At 42.6% G+C, this 24160-nt stretch overlaps 1 protein-coding gene across 5 annotated transcripts; it reads right to left on the bottom strand.

Moving 5' to 3' along the window:
* Nucleotides 1-1320: 1320 nt before the first annotated feature.
* Nucleotides 1321-21622, bottom strand: prrc2a (proline-rich coiled-coil 2A). 5 transcript variants are annotated; one of them, XM_044138108.1, is made up of 19 exons: nt 21493-21622; nt 21306-21385; nt 15862-16013; nt 14825-15002; nt 14335-14431; nt 14177-14258; nt 13601-13744; nt 13258-13499; nt 13087-13175; nt 12856-13001; nt 11649-11763; nt 11372-11561; nt 10739-10831; nt 9384-9936; nt 8386-8642; nt 7995-8295; nt 7531-7762; nt 4315-6705; nt 1321-2411 (listed from the first exon to the last, which is right to left on the bottom strand). In XM_044138108.1, exons 3-19 carry the CDS (start codon nt 15974-15976, stop codon nt 2375-2377), a joined length of 5262 nt encoding a protein of 1753 aa, XP_043994043.1. In that variant the 5' UTR covers nt 15977-16013; nt 21306-21385; nt 21493-21622; the 3' UTR covers nt 1321-2374. The 5 variants fall into 5 exon arrangements, with proteins under 5 accessions (XP_043994043.1, XP_043994039.1, XP_043994040.1 ...); XM_044138104.1 differs by having other exon boundaries at nt 1321-6705; XM_044138105.1 differs by having other exon boundaries at nt 1321-6705; nt 11661-11763.
* Between the last annotated feature and the right edge of the window lie 2538 nt (nt 21623-24160).

Here is a 24160-nt window from a genome sequence, read left to right as displayed (position 1 = left end):
AATATTACAGACTGTGCAAATACCCCTGTGATAATAATTTTGAAAATAAGTTAAAAATCTTATGTAAACAAATTATTAACAATCTATTTACTAACTAAAATAAAATATGGACATATAAAATATTAGATAAGGACTTTTAATGTCAGACTACTGAAAACTGTTGAGTAAACCTTTCTTGTCTGGGACTCCCTCATCATTAATTACTGCATCAGTCCAGCACAGGATGGAGACCAGGTATTACTAAGGTGTTTTCTATCCAGTCAAGCACAACGTCATAGTAGTAGGTATTGGGTAGTCAAAATCTGGCCGGAAAATTAAAAATCTTCATATTTTCACCAGAGAAAAAGCATAAAATGCTCTAGTTTCCAAGCAGCTGGTTGCTCTGTCATTTTATTTCAACTAAGCTTTCCAGGTTGGTCAAGTTTGTCAGGATTTCTGTCTCTCGCTTTTTTTAATTTAGTCAAATTTAATAAATGGATGGAACCAAGTCTGTTTTTCAGTGAGTCATTTAATGTTTGTACTCCTATTTACTATGATGTTAAATTGAAAGAACAAAAACATGGCAGACAAAACATGGAGACTTTGTTTTTAAAGGTTCCTCATCAGTAACATTTGCACCTCGACATCTTTGACACTCTGAATCAACCACATATAACTGTACCACACTAAAATAATAAAGAGCCGCACTGTAGACATATATATATATATATATAAACTCTCTTTAAATTGTTTGACTTCGTCCTTTCACTCCAAAACAACCAAATAAAAAACTAGACACATTTTTGTTTATTGTCTAGTGCAAATCTTAGTACACTTGAGATAAGACATAATTATTTTAAAAACAACTTTTCAGCAAGGTAAAAGTTTTAAGCTCCTTCAATTAACTTAAAATCCTTAAGTTAATTTTTTGACATTGATGAAAATGGTACTGACATTTTTCCCCACAGAATATGTGAAATAATCTGCCAGATGAACTAGCACTTTTTCATCAATGTTAAGAAATTATTGACTCAAAATGAGCTCCTACATTTAGCTGAAACATTTCTTGTAAGTGTGGGTTTTATTTCACGTGTACTTTAATATTTGCACTAGAAAAAAAGACCAAAACACTTGGTAAATTTTGTTTTTGCAGTGAGAGACATCTCATACAAATCCCCATGAAGAAAAAAATGTCAAGTTTTTTAAACTAAATTAACTTCAGTGATATTTGAATTTAAATAGACCTACATAGAGATGATTGATTTTGTTACCTGAACCCAGACTTCCAGTCTTCATGCGGCTGCAGAGAAAACGTCACTTCAATAACGACACTTGCAATTATTTTCCATTAAATCAAAAGCAGTTTATTTAACTTTTGCCTTCTCTGTATAACTTTATTATAATAAGACACTTCTCTGCTTGTACATTGCTCCCTTGAACTAAAAATTGCAACATTTGTTTGTGGGAATGTAAGTTGGGGTAGACAAAACTTAGATACATACCAATATACATACATGTGTGTATATTACGGCTCCTTTTTTTCTTTTTTTTTTACTAAAAACCATAAATGCTAAAAACAGCTTGAACCACTCGGTGTACCTCGGTATTTCTGGAAACATAATACAATCTTTGAGAGATCTTTCGCTGGGACACACGACTGGTGTTCATCTTTTTAACATGGGTACATACATTAATGTGCACGTCAACGTTGAAGGAGGGATGAGAGACTCTTGGAGCCAGTGTTAAGTGTACAGCTATCAATGTACAAACCAGTAACAGGCAATGCAAGCAGCACCCAGCGGTGTTTTCATGCTAAGAAGAAGTCAGAGTGAAAAATAAAAACGTCCAATTTCACTCGCCTGCTGGAGAACCGATGCTTTAAATTACAAGAAAGAAAGTGACAATTCTCCACTGCAGAGAGTCTTCATTTGGATGCTGAACATATACACACGGCTGAATGTATACATGTGGATGTATTTAAGAAGATTTATAGCTGTTAAATCACATGTGGAGAGGAGAGGGAGGTGGGGGGGCAAACAAGGCAGAAAGTGCGCTTAACCCCTCCAGTCCCTGCCCCCCCTTCCCCGAGTTATTAACACCAGAAAACACACACCGACCCATGCACACGGGCGCGAGTTCACACACACACACACACACACACACACACACACAGTTCATCAAATGCCCTACTCACAACATCCCAGAGACAATCTTCAAAATTATTGTCAGTAAACAAACAAGAGCCCCAACTTACAGCAGTGACAGAATGGATGCAAATGAGGAAATCGTTTTAGTTCACTTTGGATGCTGTTATAAGCTGCTTTACGTCTCCTACGTGTGATTAAAAAACCCAAAAAAAACACTTTTTACGAGTGTAATCCTACATCACTCCAGGTCACCATTTTTTGATGGTGTTGTTGTTGCTGTTGTTGCAAGTAAAAATCCCACGGATCGTGTGAACTGCACATGTTCGGCATTGTCCCGGTTAACGGCCCGCCCCGTCTGCATGTGTGCCGGGCGAGAAATCGCTTTGCTCCCTCAGACGTCGAGTCCTTCGAGGAGCGACGGATCTCTGCATGGCGGCAGTAAGCGGAGAAAAGAGGGGAGGATTGGTTTAAAAAAGTACAACACTGGCTCCGTTCTGTGGGCCCGGACGGCAAAACCCGTCCTGTAACATCCCCGAACACGTTACCACGAAACAAAAAAGAAAAGAAAATGAAACAAAAATACTACAAGGAGTGCTTATTTGAACATATACGGTTATCTACTGAAGAATAAACATTTGCATTAAACATCTGGACCGGCGTTTAGATGGAGGAATTTTTTTCCCTCTCCTGTCAGAATTCACGATATTGGGGGAAAAAAAAAAAAACCAAACAAAAAAACGCCGATCGCTGAGGAAATAATGGTTGTTAAAATAAAGCCATCATGCTATCAGTACAGTCCTCACAGGGGAAACACATCTGATCAAACTCTATTCAGTTGGGGGTTTTTGCAGGGAAGGATTATGCTACGATGAGGCCAGAAAAATAAATTCTACAGAGAGAAAAATAAAAATAAAGGAGCAACTAATAACTACTGAAATATCAGAGCAGGTTAACGATTTAGAGCAAAAATAAAATTCACACCATCTATCTGAACAAGGAACAAAAACACTTATTCTAACGACAAATCAATGCAGGTGGAGGTGAGCACCGAGGAGTGACCAGACAATCTTTTCATGGAGGAATTAGGGGGAAAGTGTGAGCGGGGAAGAATTTAATGACCTGCTTTACAGAACTATGTTCATGTGTGGGGCTGAAATCCAACTGAAAATGCAACAAAAGCCACCAGAAACCTCAACCTTGTATGGTCTGAAGAGATTAAAAACAAGTTTTCTGCCTCCATGAGGGAACCAATGCAGGCCTTTGCTACCCGAGTCCCACCCAAGGTCAGAGTGTGGTGGAAACTGAACATATAAATAGAAAAATTAACCCATTCCAAACATGTTCAGGGTTTCTAAGCAAACATTTTAATTCTGCCGTGTTGGTGCTCGTATAGCTTAGCGATACAGCCACATGCTTCTCAGTGTTTGTTAAAGGGCGGTTAAAAAGAAAACGAAGGGGGTCCATGAACTAAAGGAGAGCAAGACCAAACAAAGAGACAGTGCTACATAAACGGACGGTACGCAGGATGTAAAAGGAACAGCTGAAGTGAGTATGAATACCATCTCCATAAAACGGCACGATCCACTAATGTGTGAGGGGTGTCAACAGATAAGCCATGAAATAACAATCAGAAGGGGTTAAGATGGAAGGGTGGGTGTGTGGGCTCGTCTAACAAAACATCTTAATAATCCATCACTTCCTATTTTTGGGCGATGGCCAGTTGCCACGTTTCTCCCCACGGTTGCCACCTCCGTTGGCGGGACCACCGGAGCCGCCGCCCGGGGGGCCGCGAGGGCCTCTCCCTCCGCCTCCTCCGGTGTTGACCCTCCTGTTCTGTCGCTCCATCCCGGGACGCTGGCTGGAGAAGCTTCGTTTATTCGCAGAAGACTCTTTACCGGCCATATCTCGATCCACCAGTCCGCCGCCGCCACCTCTACCAGGGTGGTGGTGATGGTGGGAGACGTAGGACTTCCCCCCTCCGGCGTCCCTGTCTCTGAACTCGGTGAAGTCGCTGCTCTCGGAGGCGGTTTCCCACTCCTCGTTGGCCTGGTCCGAGTTCTGGTTGGTGAAGTCCGGAGACTTGGCTCCGTGGTTGTGGTGGTGTTGGGCGTGGGCTGGGGCAGCGTTGCTCTGGTTGTAGTGGTGATGGTGGTGGCTGTTTGTGTTGTTGGGCTGCCCGCCGCTGTTGTTGCTGAGAGTGGAGCTGTGGTTTGGGGCATTTCCTGCGACGGTGGCGGCCGCCGGAGCTCCGTTACTGTCCTGAACCGAATTCAGGGAAGGAGACGAAGGTCTGCCGCCGCCGATGACGCCGACACCGCCGTTGATGCGCGCGGCGTTCTCTCGCTCCTTCAGTCTGCGGAAGCGGGGAGGCTTGTCCTGCTGGTGTTGAGAGCGGCCATGACGGCGTCGCCTTGGGGGTCGGTCGAACCCACCGGGAGGGTGGCACCGGTTCGCAGGATCAGGGGGGGCATTTGGGCCTCCTGAGTTTGGGGCGGGATTGGTTGCAGCTTGTTGGATGATCACTCCTCCGTTCTCAGCGGATGCCACAGCAGGAGGAGTCGTGGCAGGTAAAGATGGCGGAGGCGGGTTGGGGCCCTGATTCTGACCTCCATCTACCACCTTGTCCTTCTTTTCTCCTGTGCCCCCCCCTCGACCCAGATCTTTGGGCCCAGAGGTCTGAGGTGGACCTTGCTGTTTCCGGCCTGAAGAGGCAGATTTTGATGACCCGGCGTAAGAACCTGAGCCAGGTCCAACCCGGTGACCCCCAACAGGCCCTCCAACGGTGCCACTGCCCCTGTACATGTTTCCCCCTCCGCCACCTCCACCCCGGCCCCTTCTAGAGGGAACCCCCCTGGGGGTGAACACGCGAGCCTGAGAAACTCTGGGCGCCACTGAAGAGACGTTCACCGTGGCTCCGGCGTTCTCTGAACAGTTCTTGGAGTTGGGTTTCTGGTGTTCTTCCTTGTCAGAGTGACCGAGGTCACTGCCCCCACTCTCACTGCCTGTTTCCGAACCTCGCTCCCTCCTCCTCTTGGGGATTTCTTCATACTCTGAGCCCTCGCTGCGGGTCTCGCTGCGATTCCTCGCTCTCGCCGGGTTATGCTGAGACCGGTCCTGGCCGTGCCGAACACCAGATCCGTCACCCTTGGCTTCTTGGTGGTGGCCGCCCCCAGTAGAGGAGCGGTAGTCTCTTCCACTCCTCGCTCCCATCCTACCACGACCGCCGCCAGCTGGTCCAGCACTGGCAGTGTACGTACCCCGGTAACCACGGCCACCGCGGTAGAACTCTCCTCCTCGTCCCCGACTGGGTCTGCCCCCTTTCGCAGGCACTCCGCCTCTTTCGAAGGAGCGATCTCTGTCCCTCCTGGAGGGAAACCCAGAAGACAATGAGTCTACATCCTTGGACCCTCTGCCGGACCCTCCTCCACCTCCAAAGGCCCGTTCTTTCCCTCCACTCCTGGTTTTAGCCGTATGGTTCTGCTCCTCTTTTGTTGCAGTTGAGGCATTCTGGGGCATGGAGGAAGCATCCTGCTTCATGGAGACGGGTTGGCCGCCATCTTGCTCTTTCTCCTTGCCTTGTTTGTCTCCTCCATCAACCTCCACTCCTTCCCTCTTTATTTCCTTCAGGAGCGGCTTCTTGATTGGACCAGCCCTCTTGTTGGGGTTGCTGCCTCCCGTCTGGTTGGAGGGTTTGTGGTCTGATGGAGTACTGGAGGGATCCTCTCCTCTTCCTCCTCCTGCATTGTTACCCCTCCTGCCGTGGGAGGATCCCCCACCCATGCTGTTGCTTCCGGGCCGTGGGCCCCACTGCGTCTCCGTTTTATGCTCACGCCCTCCTCTTTGGTTTGGTTTAGAGTGAGGATGCTGCTGAGTCTGATTATGACCGCCATGCTGAAGAGGGTTTTGGCTGGAATGGGCCAGAAACGTGGGGCCTGGTTTGTCTGGTTTCATGTGACTGTTGCTGCCTCTCTCCCCTAAACCAGCCTCACCCTCCCTCAGAGGCGGCGGGTGATGCTGGGCCACTTTCCCATCCTCCCTGGCAGAGGACGAAGAAGAGGAGCATGAGGATGACAGGGATGGCTGGTGAAGAGGTGGAGAGGAGTCCGTCTTCTTGGCGGGAGCCTCGCCAGCCCTGTCACGACTGTTTTCTGCTTTGTGGGGGTTCAGGGAGAACTGAGGCTGCTGATGGTGGTGGCTGTGGTGGTGGGGAAGATGAGCGCTGCTCTCCACGGTGGGGAGGTCTGCACGGCCGTTACGAGAATGTGGGGCTCCCCATATCTGCACCTGCTGAGGTCCTCGAGAAGACCCGTCATCTGGATGGGTGAAGCCGTGGGGCGGGTTGCCTCTTTCGCCCTGCCTCTGCTGCGGGTGGGGAGGCATCCTTGCACCCTGGTCGGGGAAGTTGCTGTAGTTGCCCCGCCCTCCGATGTAGTGATGAGGGTGGTGTGTGCCTCCCTGGCTGCCAACTTGCACACCAACAGGAGGAGGAGGAGTTTGACTGGAAGTCCCAGATGATGAGCTGGGCTGCTGAACTGGTCCCAGTCCACCGTCGCGCAGGCGGTGTGGAGGAGTGTCACTTCTACAGAGAGAAACATAAGTTAAAACCCTACAAGTAACTGAAATCAAAGATGAAGATAATTTTAAGATGCATTCATACCAGCCGTGTTTAGTCCACTTTAATCAAACTCTAGTTTGCCCAGAAAATCCAGTTAGTTTGAGGAGGTGTGAATGCACAATAGAACTCTGATGAGGACCAAAAAAGCAAACTCTAGGAGTCCGTACGGTTGAAGTGAATTCCGGTGCCATTTGAATGCACAAGGAAGCAGGAGGCAGACTATAGCGCAGTGCATTCTGGGTAAATACAACTAAAACAAATGCACAAGAAGAGGAAATGGAGCGGGGTCTTTTACCAGATAACTATTAAATTTGACACTTCTCCAGTTTTGTCCACATTTTATTAAGAAAAGGTAACACTTTATTTGAAGGGGTGTGCAAAAGTCTGACATGACACTGTCATAAACATGACATAACACCCGATACGAACATGAAGGATTCTTTATAAATGTTTGCAAATGTTGTCATGAAGCGTCATTCAGTAAATAATGATACTTATTTCACCCCCTCAAATAAAGTGTTACCAAAAGAATGTTTTCTTCATGTCTTCTTTTTTGTAAAATTTCCTTCAGTGGTTCTTGGTAAAGCGCCACCACCGACGAGGTTGTGAACAAGTTTTTCAAAGGTTTTGGTTTGTTTAACGCAGAGCAGTGTAAAAGCAACGAGTGTCGCAATTTTGGTCCTCAATCCAACGGCCTCTACTGGAGTACCGGGTGTGAAAACACACCAAATACATAAAAAAAAAAATCTAAATTAAAACCAAATGTTCAGAAACATCAAACGTGAATACCTGGGCCCTTTCCCCACATCCTCCTCCTCCAGCGCCTGTTTCTGTCTCAACGGAGACGTCAGGCCGCGGTTATCCGCTCCTCCAGGGAACACCTCCGGCCCCCACGCCAGCTTTGGGTCTATAGGGGGGGTCCCACGGTGAGGGTGGCCCGGATGCTGCTGCTGCTGCTGCTGCCTGTCGAAAGGTTCTGAACCAGAGCCGCCTGAATCGGATCGTTCACGACCAATAAGCCCTGCAATGGTGAAATTATTTTTCACTAAAAATGTAGTTGCATTTGCATTTTCTTATGCATTTCTAATAGTTTGTGAAATAACTTTAAGCAGTTAAATAAATCATCTGCTGAATGTGCCAGGTTTTTTGTCTGACTACTTGATTAATAATCAGAATAATCGATTACTAATACAGCCATTAGATGCAGCCCGAGTTTCATTGTTGAGTTTTTTTGTGATCTTGCATCAACTCACCAGACGGGTGCATGCCAGCTGAATAATATTCCATGGGAGGAGGGCGACCTTGCATCACGCGAGGGTCCATGTAGGGCATCATAATCCAGCGAGGATCAAAATTCATGGGCAGAGGTGGAGGTCGCACCATGCTGCCCGGCTGATAGAGAGGTCCGCCCTGCTTCGGCCCAGGGCCCGGCTGAGGGGAGGAGCCTGGGGACGGACCCTGAGGCGCCTGGGGCTGGGGGGACAGCTGACTCTGGGAGGCCTGGCCGTGCTGCTGCTGCTGCTGCCACTGCTGCTGCTGCTTCAGAAGCTGCTCCTGCACAAAGAAAAGCAGAGACATGTTAGACCCTTCTGGACATCCAGTGTGAGCATCAATTAAAAAAATGCAGCAAAGGCAAGCCCTGACCTGCTGCTGCCTCTGAAAGCGAGGCGGTAGAGACTTCTGGTACTTGGAGTAACCCTGGCCAGGAGGACCGGCGGCTTGACGGCCCACTCCTACACCAGAACTCTCCATCTTCACCGGCTCGACGCCTCTTTCACCGCCACTTCCTGCACGGACGTGAGGACTGGCTACGAACTCCTCCTTACTCTCCACTGACGGAGGGACATCCAGAGTGGGCTGCTGTGGCTGGGACACAGCTGGCTGGGGACACTGCTGGACATCTGCACACAGGTGGACAACAGTAGTTAAAGCTTCCCTGTGTGAACCACAGAGGACTTTGCTGAATCAGGATGACTGCAGGTATCAAGAAATCAAATTTAAGACTTCTTAAAACCTTATTAATGCCATCATGAATAAAATTTAAGACTGAAGAAAAACCTAGAAATGTAGGGAATGGTTGGGGGAACATGCTGCGTTACAAATCAATCATTGCAAAAACTGAAATTTCTGATGTCTGTCTGGCTCTTAGCAGCAGCTCTGCATTCCTCACAACGAATATGGAGCTTCACAGCTTCAACCACATAATGTGAAGCTTTCTGCATAATGGCAAAGATGAATATTATCTAGCCAATGAGTGATAAATTTGCACTTAATTTATGATAAACACAAAAAAGCTAGCAAGAGTTTTTAGCGGCTAGTTAGCATGACCACCAATGACAGCAGATAAACAGTTTTCCTGGAACGGTTTCTCCACCATTAGCACATGTAGAAGCACGTACACGAGCATTATTAACAGTGCTAAGATCTTCCTCCTGGTTCTGATTGGTTCTTTTTGACCAAGAGTGTAATTCTTCAGATGGAAATAGCAGCTCAGGGAGGAGATCAATCTTTTCACAGACTGTCAACATGGTGACAGATTAAACTGTGAGTTACGTATTTTTGGCAGAGTTAATACTGCAGCTGTAATTTCAGACACACAAAACTTGTTAAGGCTGAGTGGAGACCCTGCCTGTGATGCTGACCTGCAGTGGAGTCGTAGCTGCTGTTGCTGCTGGCTCGCCGGCGGTCGCTCGCTCCAGAGCCGGACCCGGACTGGGCTGCCAGCACCGGAGGCTCTTCGGGGTCCACGCATGGGGAGGCCGGCTGGCTGATATTCGGGGAGGACGCCGAAACCGACGGACTGGGGCTGCCGGCCGCAGCAGCGGTAGAGTTCCCGTCGAGGCTGGGGGTCTTGCTGCTGCTGCCGGCGGCGCCGGCTGCCGGGCCGCTGCCCTGCTGCTGCTTCTCGTCGAGCCTCTTCAGCTTCTCGGCGCAGGCGGCCCGTCGCTCCTCCTCCATCCTGCGTTCCTCCTCCTCGCGTCGGCGACGGGCTCTCTCAACGGCCGCAGAGATCTCAGAGGAGGACTGCTGCCGGCGCTGACGCCAGGTCTCGTCTTCGTCGTCTCCCTGGGAGGCGTGGACCAGCAGGCCGGGCTGAGAGGAGGCGGCCGGACCCGCTGGTCCAGGCTGGAGCTGGGCGGCGGCAGCGGCGGGTTTTCCCGGGCCGAGGAGCGAAACCTGGCCGTGCGGCCGGTCCTGCAGAGTTACAAAAAGGTTTCAATGTGCAACGATGAAGAGTTTAGTCCTGAAGATGACTCAGCTGGAATGTGTCATAAAATGTCCAATGAATGAATATCAAACAGAGACAAAACTGAAGAACAAAAGAGCGGATTTAAAACTAAAACAGGTGCATCTCATTAAATTACATCATCAAAGACGTACTGGAGGGATTTAATTCAAAATTTTAAACTCAAGATTCATCACACGCTGATATATTTCAAGCATTTATTTCTGTTAATTTTGAAAAAAATAAAAAAATTCAGTTTCTGTGGTACATAATATGGATAAAAAAGGGATTGTTTCGTTACAGGATACACAGTGTTTTCTGTGTTCCTGCTGCATAAGCTTCAATTTGTCATTGCTATAGAAGTTAGCTTTTCACAGAGCTTTATCAAAAGCATCGTAATGGAAAGTTGAGTGGAAGGAAGAACTCAGATGTCCAAATGAATCTTTTCAGATGAAGTAAGTTTTGAATTTTGTTTGGAAACCAAGGTCCAAATGAACACAATTTTTGTGTTAAGAATCCATTTTTATTGGCATACATTTAATATTTTACATTTATGGGAAACTGAATTCTGTACTTTCATTAAAACAAAAACTTGAAATAGATCACTGTGTGTTTTGAATCTCCTTTCTTGGAACGAAATTACTGAACCTGCTGTGAGCTTCTAATTTACTGAGATACATCTGCAAAGATGGCTGACCCATACACTCTGCAGGCGGTGGATGAGTTCATGGCAGGAATGGCTGATCTATGAGGCTCTGTTCAAACGTCTACCTGTCGATAAAAGGAGTAGGGCCCTGGTCCGAGGAGCGGCCCAGGTGGGGGGGAGGGCTGCTCCCGGGGGCCACCCAATCCAGGCCTGCGCCCCTGTATACAGGCAGACACGGTTAGCCATAATCTGCACTGACAGCAGCATCAAACAGCAGGGAGGTCCAGGTCCAATCACAGGCATCAGACTGGGGCCCTGATTGCTTCTCATCAATAAGGATCAATAACTAGGGTGTTCGGTTGCGATGTTCAAATTTCAAACTTCATGCCGATACCCAAAGCTAGTTTTGACACCACTGCAAAAATTTTTGGAGGAGGCTGTTTCTTTCTAAGAGCAAAAAATATGATCACAATGAAACAAAATTATAATGAGATATTTTCCCATGTTAGAGACGAAACAATCTGCCAGTGGAACTGGAACTTTTTCATCGATATTAAGGAATTATTCACTGAAAACATGCTCCTGTTTCTTGCTGAAAAGTTACTTATATGTTAGTTTTGTCTTGTTTCAAATGTACTGGAAACTAAACCAAAAATACTTGGTAAGCTTGTGTGATTTTGTTGTTTCTACAGAGTTCTACATTTCCAGATTTAGCAGTGCCTTGCAGAGTAGCTGGTTGCTGCGGTCTGACTTCCCACCTGATAGCTGGAAGGCGCCCCCTGGTTTCCCCAGCCGCCGCTTCCCTCCTCGGCCCATCCTGGCTTGCTGGAGGGGGGCTGTGGGGCGCCGTCAACGTTCGAGGGAGGTGTGTGGCGACTTTCCCCGCCGCTGTCCGAGGCTCGGGAGTGAGAGTTTGCAGTGGGAGCGTCCTGGGACCTCTGCTGCTCACTGAGGAGGAACGTCAAACATGCAGAGTAAACCACAGTAAAACCCTGAATACATTCAGTATCAAACCTCGTGAACAAATAGACCTACTTGTTCACGTACCGCGAGTCATTCTTGCTCTCCTTTTTGTCTTCGTCTCCCTCTTCATCAGCTTCATCGTCACTGAATTTCAGCTTGGCGGAGTAATCAATCTCCTCATTCGCCCCTGTTCAGACAGGAAGCAGCTTCAGCGTCGCTTCTGTACGCAGCGTTCACTCAGCGCTCATCACTCACATCAATTTGATTCCCTGCCTCTCTTTTTACCCCGTGTGTTTGTAGCCACATGAACCACTCTGCTTTGATAAGCAAGAAATGTGATATTCACAAAAGCATCAAACTCATTCACTATCACTATCCCATCAGCTCCTTAATTATTTACTGGCATAAATAAAGATGTTTTCCACTGCGATGCTTTAGAAGGGAATTTAATGGGACTGGAAACTAAAACGAAACAGAGCTGCTCTACGTCGTCATGGCGTCTCGGAGAAATAGCCACATTCCTTGAAACCACATTTTAATTCGAAGCTTCACTAGGTTCTATATATATGCAAAGTGGAAGGAAAATTATGGACTTTTTAATAAATGCTTTAGAACTAAAAATCTGAGAAGTGTGGCATGCATTTTGCTGCAACTTTTCCAGTATGTCTCCACCAGCCTTCAATTGTAGAGACTGAAAATTGTACATATTTATTTTTAAAACATCTCAAGCAGAGTTCCTTGGTCTTGATGAAACTGTTTATTCACTGTTATTCTCTAACAAACCTCTGAAGCCTCCACAGAACAGCTGGATTTATATTGAGATTAAATTACGCACAGGTGGGCTCTATTTGCAAATTAGTTTCTGCTGAAAGTAACTGGTAGGTTTCAGAGTAAATAGTAAACAAACTCCCTGACTATCCAGGCCTTAGTGTTGGTCTGTCTTGCAAAATCCCAGTAAAAATACTGAAATTTGTGGATTTATCTCCACAAAATGTAAAGAAGCTCCAAAGGGAAAACACTTCTGCAAAGCAGAAAGAACAGATTTTTTATGTTGAAGAGTAAATCATTTATTAAACACATTTCTACGAACATAATAAAACTGGTCAAATGCAGCCATGACGCATTTCAATTCATACAATTTCACTGACGCTCGTTTCTTAAACATTTACAACAAAGAAGCACTAATTCTAGAGAAAATATGAAAACCTCGGCACCATTTTATCCCGACAACATTTATCTGATTTGTTTAAGAGCTGCGACAGAACCTCTTTTTCCGTACCTGCCCAGCCATCGTCTCCATCGTGATCCAGCTCGTCCAGCTCCTTCAGGTCGTCCTGCTTCAAGATGGAGGGGCGTTTCACCGCTTCCCCTGAATCCCGAGGGCCACCCTGGGCCCTGCTGTCAGGCCCCTGTCCACGAGAGAACCTGGAAGAAGAAAGAAAGAAAAAAACGATCAAAATGCTGGAATAACTGATTCCAACAGGTGAACAGAAAGTATTTGGATACACACCTTGGAGGTGGCCCCTCCCCAGGTGGCGGGTACCTGTAGGGCCCCTGAGGGCCATAGGGGCCTGGGAACGGGAGGTAAGGGGGATACATCTACAAACAAATAAACATTAAAAGCCCTGGTTAAACTCTTTTTTTTTTTTATAAGATGGCGGTAGTAAAAAAGAAAACGTACGAAGGGTGGCATGATCCCTCGATATGGAGGAAACCCGGGCCCCACGGGGGGCTGGGGCAGGGGCAAGGCGGGGCTGCCTGCAGGGGGATTCCTAGGTGGCCCTTGGATCTGGGGGTTTGGATGGGGGACCCCAGCTGCCCCATCCATCACCAGCGCTCCACCTGTGCCCCCCTCCGCTGCCCCCTCCCCAGGCAGGGTGGGCGCCAAGGCTCGGCCCCCACCGTCCCGCCAACTTGTAACGTCTGGCAACAACGACAAAAACAAAACCACAAAGCGTCGGTTAGACGTGGGAGGATGGGGGCACGGTGACAGGACTGAAGCAGGCGTTGCAGTGAGCGCTCACTCTGGGGGCGGAGGCTTGGTCCGGGCCCATACCACTGATCTGCAGTGGCCGGTTCTCTGCCAGCTTTGTCCTGGTCGCCAGCCGACTGCAGGGTGGGAAATTCCTCGCGAGAGAACGGCGACGGTAGGTTTGATCCCTTTCCACCTGCAGACCAGGTGAGGAAGGACACTTAGACCCGTCACCACTGGACCATATGTTGCTCTAGACGTTATTGTGATAAATATGTATCAACACATTCTAAAAGATCAATAAACTTTAAATTCTAACTAACAGACACTGGAAGACATTTTAAATAATAAATAAACAAATCCTAAACAAGTAAAGTGAATTATGAAGCCTCTGTAAACATAGCAGCTAGTTGAACCCAAAGCACCAGACTGGAGACTTTTATTGTCCAGTTTTTGGTAGAGAGAACAAAAATAAATAAATTATAAATCATACAAATGGAAATCATTGAGTTTGTTTGGATCTATCATGTGATTAATTGATTTATTGCTTATTGTGACAGACCTAAGGACACTTGGTGGCAACAAAGAGAACATGGAGGAAACAGGGAGTAGTTGAATCTGGACTCACCATCCCCTTGTGTTCCATGTGTAACGCTGGCCTGTGCCCACGACCTTGCCCCTACGGCCTGTGTTGAAGGTGGGGCCAGAGCCTGAGGAGAGCACAAACACACCAACATCAGACTTGTGTGTTTTTGTTTTATGTTTGAAGCAGGATGTGCGTCTTACCTCTGAAATTGGTGGGGTTCTCGGGCGGGTCGGTGCAGCTATCTGTGAAGCCACAGGCTGCTGCGATTCCGGCTGCGGTGCTGACAATGCATCGGTACTGTTGACCAAAACAACAACAAAAATATAAAAAATGAGTCAGAGTTGAGCCTAACGAGTCCCAGACAACCAACAAGTATCGTTAGAGGAAACATGGAAAAGTAGGAAATCTTACAGACAAACTTACTGAAGGGACATTAAGGCAGAGGAGGAGAACATTTTGGAGATGAAGGTTCAAATTCTCTGTTTTACTTATTGGAGACTATGTTAAATCATATAATTAATTTTCAAATTTCAATTTATTTTTCTCTTGATGTATTTTTTATGCTTTCACAATTCCAGGTATATTTGTTTGTTCCATGAATATGGAGAATTGTCAATGTTCAATTATATAAAAACTTTAAATAAAAAGTAAAAAAATAAAATAAAATACGGACAAACATTCCCACTTTACCTCTTTGGGTCTGCTGGTTCCTGTTTGCTTGCCCATCCTGTGCCGTCTTTGGGAACGAGCGAGACGTTGGGGTCGTTGCCTTTGTTCTCCGCCTTCAGACTAGGCAGGTTGGCAGGTGGTGGCATGCGCCGCGCGGAGGCAACTTTACCAAGAGACTGCAGGCCATGGCGGGGGGGAACTGGCGAGGGGACAGAGGGCCATGAGCACAGAGGGACCATTGAAACGTGACGCCTGCCGTATCTACTCAGCGTACGGACTGGGCAAATGACAGGGATCAAGTTTGCTGCCAGCTCTGTTGAATATGCAACTCAGGCGAGGAAGAACTAAGGTCACAGGCTTGGTGGGATGTAGAGTAACAATTTTTAGACATGGGTTTCTAAATTCAGACACAACAACGACACAGGAGAGATGTGTGTTCCTGGAAGTCTAATGGCGAACCCCTGAATAAAATATAACTAGTTACATTTGTATCAGTTTATGCTCGTTATAATTTACAACACAACCTTCTCGTATTTTGAAAGGGTGCACCGATTGCAGTTTTCTGGCCCATGGCAGATTACCAATCTGTAAAAAGCCTGACCTGCCGATTCCGATTTTGGCCGATTATTTTCATTTTCTCTGAAAATTGTTAACCGCAAACATTCAAACCTGATCTGTCAGTCAGTCTTCTCTCGCTGTACAGCAGAAGAGCACAGTCATCGATTTTTAAACCTTTGCTGAGGTAGATAAGATCAGTTTCACATCCAAGTATCAGCCAATCATCAACCTCCCAAAATTAAGGAAATCAGAAGGTCGATAAATCAGTGCACCCCTAGTATTCAGAGGTGTAACTATTGCTGCAAAACAAAGACAGTACGTTCAAAGATGCCTAAAAGATCAATGAGAGACTCAACAAAGTTGTGCAACAAGGTTGCAGCAGAAATCAAGACAGACCTGAAGCATGAATGAGCAGGTCGTCTGTAGAGAACTAAAAATAGATCCTTCAAAAAAGATTTCTCTTTGATGTGTAAACAACGCGACACGGAGCAAATACTCACCAACAGGCTTTTGTGTTTCAAGGCTCTTTCCTTTGTATGTATCAAACAAGTTGAGAGACGCATACTTGGTTTTGCCTTCCTTCCCCTTTGCAGTTTGCCCAGAGCGCTCTGACATTGCGCTGTCCGCTCATTGAGTATGGTGAGCCCTGAGACTGGGGGACAAGGAGGGAGAGACGGTGAGCGACCCGACACCAGGGATGCTCAGGAAACAGAGAGAGAAAGTCTGCGAGAGTCGAAAATGACAGGAAACGTCAGAGCATAAAATATGACGGTTCGTTTGAGGTTTGTTGGCTTTATAAATGCATCACACTGAAGAAAGACTAATCTATTCATCTAGTGGAATAAATGCAGTTTCATCTCTGTATTTTTTTCTCTCACTTGCACTTGTAAAAATACCAGATTCCAACATTTTTCAAAGTAACTTAATTTCTGCATAATAGTAACAGCCTAATTGGTGAAATGGAACAATGTGCTTTACAGTTTAACCAGATTATTACTTTGGCAAAACTAAACTACAAAGAGAATAGCAAAAGACTGACTTCTGTAACATTTTTTAATTTGTTATTGTTTTTAAATAATACTTAACAATAAATCACTCATCTTTACAAATGAAAATATTTAGATTATCTTAACACAACAAATAAACATGTTCAATAATGATGTGCAGGTATTTTTAGGTAAAAAAACAGAAACTATGAAGACTATTAAATTAAAATGTATGAAGGTACACCTATTTAACCGTAATCTAAGGTGGAAAATATAATTTTTGCACAAATAAAATAACTTATTCACAGTTGTATTCTACAGATTTGCTCAATTGATTTTCTTTTTGGAAAATTAAAACACTTTAAGCAGGTATTAAACAGGGAAAGGCGATATGCACCTAACATTTTAATCACAATATTTTGTTATTATTGTGACAATGATAAAAAAAAAAAAAAACATACTTAAAACTTATCTGCAGTGTTTTTAGGTAATTTTATGACTGTTTTACAACAATAAAAACATTTTTAAAAACACCTCTTTAGGGCACCATAAAGAAATGTGACTTTGATCACACAATAACTGCATTTAATCCTATTTTAATGTTTTATATATTTAATAATGCCATTATGAAAACAACAAAGGAGAAAACAGCAAGAAAAAAAAAGTAATCTGAATGTATTCAAGGATAAACAATACAATAATTACCCCTCACCAATATTAAACATATTTTCATTAAGGCAATTTTTCGTATCTAATTTTCCTTTAGAAATTATGTAATACAATGATGTAAGAAATTAATGCTGTAAATTATTTGAAATTAAGCCCATCTCCAGTGTAGGATTCCTGAGCATCTTAATTACTAACATTTAAGTGGACTTCACTCAAAACACATTAATATTTTAAAACATGTAAAAAGGCAGACATTACTGTATCATAGTGAATATATTTTAATTTTAAGCCTGATAAAAAGGGAGAGCTCATCAGGTCTGCAGCAAATAGTGCTGCTCAAGTTGGTGAAGCCGTTAGCAATGAGTTTTTTATTTTTAATAAATATATCTTCAGTCACAATTAAACTAAACTGCACGACCCTTTGAACACAGCGCAAATATTTCACATCATCATCATAACGGCACTAATTGCCTGCGGGTCGATTTCAGCATTGTGGTAGAACGGGCTTAATGCAGCGCCGTGTTCATTACTGGCAACAGTCTGAAGAGACTGAAACGCAGGATCCAGATCACTATGGCAACACGTTGCAAGTTATTTCCTCCCCTGGCCTGGAGACGGGTTCATGGCGACCAGCGAGCGTTCAGATTAAACTCCGTTTGATGAGCATCATCAATAAAAAACACCCAGCGTGGACATCTGTCCACTCCGGCAGGATTCAGCTGCTGCTCTAACCTCCGACTGCTTTAAACATCGATGCCGAACAGCGTCCATTACGCTCCAATTGGGTCTTCATCACTTATTCTGAAAAGTGTAAAACAATTCTAACCCGTACTGCTTGACCATGATGAGAAGCAAAGCTTTAAAGCCAAAAAAAGACGAATGTAGGATGTGTAATACTTTATTATAATAATAACACGAGTAATAAAAACTAAAACAAAACAGAGAGCTCATCCAATCTGAAATATGGCTTCAGAAACACCAAAAAGGTGTTACGTAAACCAACTTAAGGAAAGAAATATTAAAAGCTTTATTAAAAAAATAAATCATGTCATATACAATTATGTTCAGAAATATTCATATCTCTGACAAAGGTAGTTTTTTAACCCTACCAGTTTATTTCAGTTAGAAAGTGACACAAACACCTACAAAAAGATTAATTTTAATGTACACAGGGTACCAATAAAAAAACACAACGCAGCATATTGAAAATAATCAGTGGAAGACACTTCGTTGGCATTACGGGGCCTGAATCAATCAAGCTTTTAGCATATTTTAAGATTGTTATGTTCAGATTACTGCCAGCCAGACAGAAAGAAAAAAAACACACTGGCAAAATTAAAATATTATTGTAAGAATAATGTTGGGTAAAACTGTTCCCAATGCTGGGACGAAAAGAAATTCAAGAGTTTTCAGCATAATACAAAGTTATGCTACTGAGTGGAGCTTGAGATGATGGTCAGAGGTAAACTCAGGTCTATCACTAACCATCCCAGCATGTTAGTCAACATATGCTGGGTAAAAAAATAAAATTAAAATAAAAATGCATTTGAATCTTTAAGAACTGCATTAGTTATTCTTATCCCAATGTTTTCTACCTAAAGACACAACTCTAATGTGAGGTGTGAAATATCAAAGTGGTCACTCTGGAACCACTGATCACTCCAAGTGAGCAAAAATAAATAGGAGTTTTCTTTATACTGCTGCTATAGATCCCCCTTCACAAAGTTTATATTTGACATAAGAAACATACCTGCACTCTGCAACCAAACTATAGTTCAGGTACCAGTGTATGTGATTTCACCAGAAGTAAGTAATCTGGCATAATACATGATAGTTGCAATCCCCTCCTAATATGTGAAATAGTTAACTCAAACAGCAGAGACTGCATCTTTTCAGTATGCCAAACTAAATGTTTTTACACTTAAATATCCAACAAATGGGAAGAAATGTTGACCATTTTATCGACAGGTACTGCCAAAGCAGCACATCAAGGAGCAATTCATTTGTTTTTTATTAGTTTAATATAATGACTAACAGCAAAACAATATATGAAACAAAATCAGGACTAATAAGAGCATGTGGAGCACACTGATGCGATAACATGTGCTACATTTATTAGAGTTAAATTAATTAATTTCCACCCTTTTATGAAGCTAAAAGATTAAATAAAACTGATGAGTCAGAGGAAGAGCGTAGAAAGACATACAGATTCTGCCCTGTAGACAATATTATCACCTCTCCATTTTGGCTGGCCACCTACATATTAATTCTTCATAAATATGAATGCATAATGTCAAGGGAATAAGACATAGTAATAATATTGTTGTACGTAGAAAGCGTTTAAATTACATTTTCTCAGCCTCTCTCCTCTATGATCATAATTATGTTCTTTGTGTTTCAGGTCACAAAGAACCTACACAAGGTAAAACCACTGAAGACACCGGAGGTTCATCAACAATACAGCATCCAATTGTGATACTGCCCACACTGAACACACAATAACGACAATGATTGAATATATTGTGTGGCTCTTTTCACAATCTAATAACTCCACATCGCCCACCTCTACCTGAGACCAGGAGCCTCAAACAGGAAGCAAACGACCCAGAGCTGCCCTCACCTACTAACTGAAAATCCCTTTTTAAGGCCTATAACCAATAAAAAGTAATTTGTGTAATTTTAACTCAACAGTAGAATGCACCAAACATTGATTATAAAGCAGGGTTTCCCCCAGTCAGTCAACCAGTGGACCGAAAAAATGTTTAAAGTTGACAGGAATTTTTAGAAATATCAATAGTTAATTATGTGTAATTTGAAGACTAACATCTGAACACCAACTATAAAGTCCTACAAAATGCAAACATAAAAAGATAACTAATGCTTAGCTTGGTGGGGCACAAATAAAGCCTGGTGGCCTGCCAGGCTTCATTTGTTTCTGTAAAGAAAAACATTTCCGTTACAGTCTATGATAAAAAAGGTAAATAATTTTGAACCCAAAGGAAAGATAAAATCATTACAAGATCAATTTAATTTATTCACCAAAAATATCCCTAATCTTTGTCTGATTTTGCAACCACAGAACATTATGTTTGTCGATGTGCTTAAATTTCAATTCTGATGCATTTAACAATCAATGCTGATCAAAGGAAAACTGAACAACTGATTTAATTGGTGCATTACTATCTGTCTGATAAAAGACAAACAAATATAGATTCACGTCCAAACTGATGGTTTTACATTGTGATCATAGAACAGCAGCAGTCCAGCGAGCCTCAATAGCCAGATGAGATTAGAAAATTAGGTCGTGGGATGGCTGGTGAACTACGTGTTGTACGGGGATTAACAGGGGACCAAACGTACAAAGAGGGCCTGCTAAACTCCAGTCAGCCACGGGTGGCAATGATCTTTGAGGAGAGAGAGAATAATCAGTCCACAGCTACAAAACGTCCACCTGCAGCCCTGCACTGAAGTGTGATGGTGAAAAACCAATGTATGTTGTAGCTAATCATGGTTAGCTGCCTTTACACACAGGCCCTCTCTGTTCTCTTTGGGGAGGAGGGGAGCTGCGTTGTTTCATAACACACTTTCAACACCTACAGCAGCTCTGAGAGGTCCACTACTCCCCCAAAACGACCCGCTCTATTCCAGCACACGCTCATATTACACCCGGACGCGTTCACTACGCTCATTCACAGATGGCAACAGAGATGAAGCAGAACAAACGATTTTATTAGCGGACAAAACAAAATGGCGGAGGAGAACGGCCTAAAGCCGTTAACGTAGGACGGTTGAAACCTAGCACTGTAAACACAACTCACCAGCTGAAATCATTAAAATACAAGCAACGTAGGCATATAATTCTACTTATTTTATAAATAAGTTGTACAACATGTTAATTTAAGTGATGGCAGTGTATGTTAAGAAGCAGGGTAGGCTAGCCGAAGCTACGAGTAGCCTCAAACCAAGCTATCGTTTATCCGGTAACATCTGCTGCGTAGTTTTTGATCCTTAACACCCAATCACACCAGAAACTACTTAAACATCTCATATGTAGCATATAACAAGCAAAAACATTCCCCAATTGAACAGCCAACGCGTCCTTTTCAAATCAAACTCCCAAGCTATGCTACATGACCGTTGGCTAACAACAACAATAAAGACAGAAAAATATCACTGCTTCTCTACAGAACGTCGTTTTAGCTAACCATCAGGGGTAACAAGGACATACTCGGGTTCAGATTAACGTAACCGAAGAGTTAATAGCGTATTGGAAATGTCCATCCACTGACCTGGTCTTGTCCCGACTTGTCTCGAGGTTGTTTCGCAGAATAAGCTTAGCTTCGCTGCTACGGTGTAGCTTTCTAACCTCCTGCAAAGACACGCAGAGACACACGGAAAGAAAACGTCTTTGCAACAACTGCCTCCAACTTTAGTTAGATCTATACTGTACAAGATAACAGGAGGTGTTCGGCTTACTTTCTTGTTCCTTTTCCCCCCCTAAAAAAATAAACGAAAACGGGAAAAGAAAATTGTTGATTCTGGACTCAATCCGTCACCTAAAGAGCCGTCAACGGCTACTGGGTGAATTTCGTGCGATGGGAGCCGTTTGGGACCTCAACAGAAACGACAAATGTGACAATTATTAATATTATTTGAAAAATAAAAATTGTGAGGGAAAAGTACTTCATTCAAGAAGAGTCTATATATTTCGAAACAATACGAAAAGCTGTTATTTATCCCGTCTTGATGTTTGATACCATGAAGTGCAGTTTTAGAGAACTTTAAAATGAGATCAGTTCATTTGATTAATGTGTTATAGATTTTAAAAATGGAAAACATTCCAAGTACGACAAAAGAATAAATAACTACAATAAAAATGCATGTTTTTCCATAGGGGGGTCTATTGCATTTAGAGCAACAGTGTTATCAGGCAGTTCCCAAAGCATCTGACAGCCAAAACTGGGATTTAAGGGCATCAAGGATGCTCCATACACACACACTGTTTATCATTACTAGAACTTGACATGTAAAAGAAAAAAAGGAAATTTGAATATAATCTAAAGGTTTATTGTTTTACAAATTAAACTGAAAAACACTGATTTGATACACTGAATTTATCTTATTATTTTGATGAAATTAAATTATACAAAAAACTCAATGTTACATTTCTCTGAAAATTAGCAACCTACATAAGACCAAATACAAAACATAATAATAAAAAATATATATTCTGAAATGTTGACCTACTTAAAAATAGAACAAAAATAACTTTTATTGTCACTTAGTGGGGACATATCATAAAGTAAGAAAAGAATGTACAGTAAGGGCAAAATTACAGCATACTAAAAAATGTCATTGTTTAGAAAACACACTAATTCAAAGAAATGTGCAGCTGAGCAGAATACTAAAAAATGTGCTCGTATCTGTGAACAATAACAGGCTTTTTGCAAGGATGTAAACATTTATTAACTTTACTAAAAGTGAATAAACAGCTGGGGGAGATCAGCCTGTGACAGGAAGCCCAGGTTGCTGTAAAATCAGCTTTCAACTCGTCTTCCTCTCAAATTACTCTATAAACTCTCTAAAAAGTTTAGATTAGTCCAGCTCCATCACAGTAATCTCCTGGTTATTAAAGTATTAGTATGATGGGACTGTGTGGGCAGGTGCCAAATCCTAAACCAATTTCCCTTTAAAGGTTGGCAGCAAAACATTTCTTAGTAGATGACTGCAAAGGCTTTTGATTTAACAAAACTCAGTGAACCAACACCAGAAAATAACATGATAACTCCCCAAAGCCTGAATCCGGACCTTAATTAACTTGTATTTTGTATTTCTACCGCCTCCTAATATTCAAACTAAATAAAAATTTACTTTAATCTGAAAAGTAATTTGGACGGGTGAGAAAATTATGGCCTTTTTTTCTTATTACTTCTGGTACAAAACCTTAAGTAATGGTTCTAATGTTATGTCAGAAATAAAAAGGTATGTCTTTCTCATGCTGTATAAAAATATCTGCTTTCAACTGTACGTATACATTTACAACTTTTATAATTTAAAGGGTCAATTTTTAGGTGAGTTTAACAAACAAAAACTAATTTAGAGCTGCTAATGTGAAATAATAGTTGAAAAAAGGCAAGTTATACTTTTTGATGAATATATATTATAGAAAGATTATTGTAATTTTTGAAGAATAATAATTTTGTTTATTATTTTTGGGTGGGGGGTTAAAATGAAAAACATAAAAGTATAGCATAAAAAGGATAAAAACATAGTTTAAGACATAATGACATACAGCTCTGTAAAAACTTAGAGTCCACTGAATTGAACCACATTGAAAACCTCCTGATATTTCACCAAATATTGATCTCTGAACTTTTCCTAAGTTAAAACATTAGTATTGTTGTTCCTAAATGAATATCAACTTGTTTTCTTTGCATTATTTGAGGTCTGGACACACTGCATCCTTTTGGTTATTTGACCATTTCTCATTTTCTGCTAATAAATACTAAATTTTTGCTTGGAATTTCAGAGACATGTTGTCAGTAGTTCATAGAATAAAAGAACAATGTTCATTTTACTCAAACATAAACCTATAAAAGTGTATAGGTTTACAATTTACAATTTATAGCATTTTATATTTTATTTTATTTATCTACAACTAGTTGTTTCTGTGTCTTGTCTCTGTGCTGCAACTATGAAGTAATTTCCCTGCTGGGTTGAATAAAGTACTTCTATTCTATTCTAAGTAAAATCAGAGAAACTGATCATTTTGCAGTTTTTGGTCTCTTAATAAATAAATTATGTTCATTATCATAACTACTCCTTGAATAAACTGCTACAACCTGTATTTGTTATTGTATCTATATTTAAAAACTTTTTTTTTAATCATTTTAGCAGAAGTTATTACCCCTGACTTACAATATTTCTAAGTTTTTTTGATACAGAAATAAATATAATCAAGCAATACTTGACAATTATCCATAGCAATAATTAAATTTTTTCCAGATTTGAAAATCTAAACATTGGAGAGAAAATTATCTTCTTACACAGATTACTGATTTTATAATATTATATAACTTGCAGTCGAACCTCTCATAAGATTATGTGTTTATTTTAACAGTAATAGGAATCGGGATCAGACTCA

The sequence above is a fragment of the Gambusia affinis genome, linkage group LG14, assembly GCF_019740435.1.
Source record: "Gambusia affinis linkage group LG14, SWU_Gaff_1.0, whole genome shotgun sequence".
Taxonomy (NCBI): domain Eukaryota; kingdom Metazoa; phylum Chordata; class Actinopteri; order Cyprinodontiformes; family Poeciliidae; genus Gambusia; species Gambusia affinis.
The sequence above is the reverse complement of the archived record's forward strand: the minus strand, read 5'-3'. Positions and strand labels throughout refer to the sequence as shown.